We start from the raw sequence: 4,145 nt of genomic DNA, 5'->3' as shown, positions 1-4,145 counted from the left end.
GAAGGATTCTGTATATATTATCCGCGGGATATATTGCGGTTACGATGCAACCTGAATAATTTAAGGTAAAAACTTCTTTCCGAACCCCGTATTTTCATGATTTTAGCCCTCCATATGTAAATAATGAAAAGATAGGATGCGAATTTTAAATTAATGAAAAGGTAGGGTGTGAAATGTAATCTACCTTTAAACTAAAGAGATTTTACATATTGCCACTAACATTTTAGCTTTATTACGAGTAAAACTAATAGGTGGCGATTTGCAAATATGTCAAAATAGTATAATCACATTGTAGCATATGATAACATATGGCAACTTCAAGAAGATTCAAAGACGAGGACTTCTTTTTTCCTAGCACGCACCGTGATGTGCATGAGATTTGAAGATTAATATATCTGATGATCATATACACACTTGGTTGAGAATTCAAAGCAAGTTGACCTTTTGGTTTTACTTTGTTTTGTTAGAAGAGATATATGTTTGACTTCGAGATCGATTAACTGAATTAATTTTATTCATAAAACTTTTTCGAAGCTTACATGCATCTCCTATCAGTGTGTATACCAACAATTAGACTGAGACCTGAACTATATTCTGAAAAGTATAATGCTTGGATCTACTCCTTGTGGAATACTTGAGTGATAGTTATTCGGGAGAGAAAGTGCAACCATTTTAGCATTCTCCAAGTAACTCTCAAATCTTCTAGCTGGATCGATCTCCATTGAGTTCTTCTCACCCTTTCTTCCAGCGTTTGCATTCGTAGGTTTGCTCTTCTCCAAGAATAAATCACTTGATGCAAGAGTTATATTCCCGTTCATCATGTGATGCTGCTTAAACGCACGCTTCCGGAACGTCCAGTCTCCCGTGGCCCAATCGAACTGATAGAGGGCTAAGAATCGATGGCCGTACGCCGCAATGAACTCGATGGCAGCGAGAATGAACTCGAATTCTTCATCAGAAGAGTAATAGGAGAAGCTAATTCTAGTCCATCCTGGTTTCAGTCCATTGTAGCCCTGGGGAAAATGATACGTACTAAAGCCATTAAGCATACAGTGTTTGTGAGAAACTACGTAGGACGAACTAGATTTGGATGAGATTTTGGCACTGGTACGTACCTCCTCGATAACGGATCGAATGCGAAGAGAGAGTACTTTATCTACTCCAAGTAGGTGGTGGCCGTACGGTCCAGCGCACGCACAGCCACCTCGAGACTGGATTCCGAAGAGGTCGTTGAGCAGCATTGCGACGAAGCGGCCATGGAGGGGCTTCATCTCCTCCCTGGCGTTCGAACCGGGGAAGAGGAGAAAGGAGAAGATCGGAAGTCGATCTAGTTGCGTGTTGCCCAGCACTACGATTCTCGGATTACTAGTCAACCTTCTGAGCGCCGCCTTAGCGTAGACGTGCTCTCGCTGGCTGATGAGTTCATGGCCGACGTACTCCTTCACCCAAAACGCGAGCGCTGCTCGGATCTTCGGGATGATCGGCGGCGTCCCGCTGTCTTCTCGCTCTTCGATGTCCTCGTAGTATAATGTATCCTGTCAATTGTATCGTTTTACGAGGAGATGATTTATGAGTTGGACGTGAAATTTTTGAAACTATAGCTTGGGGGCTGGGGCGAGTTTGACTGATTGATTGATTGATTACCTTCTCGTTGAATCCATTAACATAAGCAACGGTGCCTCCCCCGCAAGTAGAAGGAGGTGAGGATCGCAGCTGATAGAGTGCTTTGTTCATGAGAAGGATTCCAGGTGTTCCAGGGCCGCCGACGAACTTGTGTGGGCTGAGAAAGATTGCATCGTAGCCTTCAATGTCACCAGATCGCATGTCGATTTCCACGTAAGGGCCACTTTTGATTACCATGCATGTAGCACAACGAAAACCATCAAGGTTTAGGTAACTCAGTGAGACCAAGATTATATATATGTATGTATGTATATATAAAAAGTAATGATTCGATACTAACTAATTAATTTTTTTTAAAAAATTAATATGTTGTTAAATTAAAGAGTATATAAGATATTTTACATATATGACTAGATTAATCGATACAAAATTAGAATTTAAGTATTTTTTTATTACTTATCTTTATAACAGCATTAACTTCTACCAATTTATTCTTATTTTATGTTATTTTTAAAAATAGATAGCTAAAAAATAAAAATAAAAAAATAACTAATTTATCATTACAATTTAAAAAAGTGACAAGTAATTTCTGTTCATATAACCAATACTTCAATTAATTTTATTTAGTATTATTTAATCTCAATTATTCAATTAGGATAGAAAAATTAATAATTTTTATTGAATCATTTGCTTTATATATATATATATATATATAAGTCAATAATTGAATACTCCTGTAAAATTTAAATTTATAATTTAAATACTATAATAACAAATGTTTATATCCAGTATCGTTTCAAACCTAAGTTATGTTAGAAAAGGAAAGGCATAGGTATTACGAATATTTTCTTTTATTATTCTAGTAAAATATATAATTTAAGAACAAAGTCAAAACTATTTAAAAATTTAGATATCTGTCCTTGTCGTTTTAAAGAGACGCTAATAAACTTTCTACGTCCTGCATCTGGTCATCCTCTCAGTCCCTCATTAATTGCCATCTATCTCACCTTATTCTTTCTTTAATACCATTGACTTTGTGCTTCTCCTCCTCACCCTCCTCTAAATCTATCCCTATTTCTCTCTCTGCGTCATTAAAGACGCTCAAAAGTCAGACTAACAGCAGCTCTATTTCGTCCAGCTAATCTCCCAAATGAGAAGGGAGATATTTAAAATAATAAATAATTTGAATTGCTTTTAAAATATAATTTTATTAATAATATTAAATAAGGAAAAAAGTTCATCTCGAAGAAATTACGTAGCACACCTATACATACGTGGTGCAAGAAGAAAACGAAGCTATAAGTTGATCAACTACTGGCAAAGGAGACGTCTGAATTTTGACCCATTAAGTAGTTTATATTTTTAAGATTAAAAAAACGATAGGATAGAATATTATAACTCTCACGGGAATAATAAGATAAATAACGATTTAAAAGTATATAAAAAAGATAAGATAACACCGACTTCATTTTTCTATCTCATGTCATGTTCTTATTTTCTTTGGATAGATTACTTCATTAAATGCCGGTGGTAGAGAGGTAGTTGTTGAACTTGAAAAGAGAAGAGAAAAAGAACAAGGCGTGAATTGGTTGTTTGATTCATACTCAACTGTAATAGAATAAGAAAACAGCAGTCGGTCGTACCTTGCGGCGAAGTCAAAGCAAGCAAAGGCTCCATGTTGGTGGAGGAGGCGAGCCAATGCACGCGTATCGGTGAACATCCCGGTGACATTGCTGCAAGCTGAGAAGGAGCCCAGCAACGGCCGGTTTGCGTACTCTGGCGATGTTATCTTCGTCTTCAACTCCTCCATGTCAAGCAATCCGTTCTCGTCGATGCCAATCTCCACGACGTCCGCAGTGCTCTGCCGCCATGAGAGGAGGTTGGAGTGGTGTTCATATGGGCCGACGAATACTACCCACCTCTCTTCATCCCCCATGCTTTGCAGTACCTTCTCTCGCATAATCGAAGGGACGGCAATCGCCATCACTTCTTGCAGGCGTTTGATGGCCGCCGACGAGCCCGAGCCGCAGAAGATGAGCACGTCGTCGAGTTTACCACCCAAGCATTGCTTGATGTAATCACTGGCCTTGTGAGCCATCCTAGTAGTCTTGCTTCCAACGAAACTATCTTCTGTGTGAGTGTTTCCTGTCAACAAACAAACATAAAACAATTATATATATATATATATATATATATATATATATATATCTTTAACGAGTCTTGAAAGGCAAAGATAGCGGCGGAGTGGATCGATCATTAACCGTAGATAGGAAGGGCTTCTTGAATGATGTAGTCCTCAATGTAATGCAAGCATCTCCCTGATGCAGTGTGATCTGCATATGTTAGTAGGCGATCTCCGAAAGGAGTGTCGAATTCTAAGCTGCTTCCGATTAACTGAGAACGCAGCCATGCAATCCTCTCCATGGATTCATTGCTTCTCTCTGAGTTGGTTGCAGGGCTGTAAGCAAAATCCATGGTTCTAGGCATTTTTCAAGGAAAAGCTATGTCTTAATGTCAATATA

The 4,145-nt window shown here is 38.4% G+C and overlaps 1 protein-coding gene across 1 annotated transcript; it reads right to left on the bottom strand.

Moving 5' to 3' along the window:
• Positions 1–496: 496 nt before the first annotated feature.
• LOC140758099 (uncharacterized) lies at positions 497–4,145 on the bottom strand. The gene is made up of 5 exons (XM_073094130.1): positions 3,885–4,145; positions 3,267–3,768; positions 1,645–1,846; positions 1,116–1,535; positions 497–1,013 (listed from the first exon to the last, which is right to left on the bottom strand). Exons 1-5 carry the CDS (start codon positions 4,108–4,110, stop codon positions 588–590), a joined length of 1,776 nt encoding a protein of 591 aa, XP_072950231.1. The 5' UTR covers positions 4,111–4,145; the 3' UTR covers positions 497–587.

The sequence above is a fragment of the Typha angustifolia genome, chromosome 3 (assembly GCF_048772165.1).
Source record: "Typha angustifolia cultivar Huaian chromosome 3, ASM4877216v1, whole genome shotgun sequence".
NCBI classification, from domain to species: domain Eukaryota; kingdom Viridiplantae; phylum Streptophyta; class Magnoliopsida; order Poales; family Typhaceae; genus Typha; species Typha angustifolia.
This window is presented reverse-complemented; position numbering and strand designations above follow the sequence as displayed.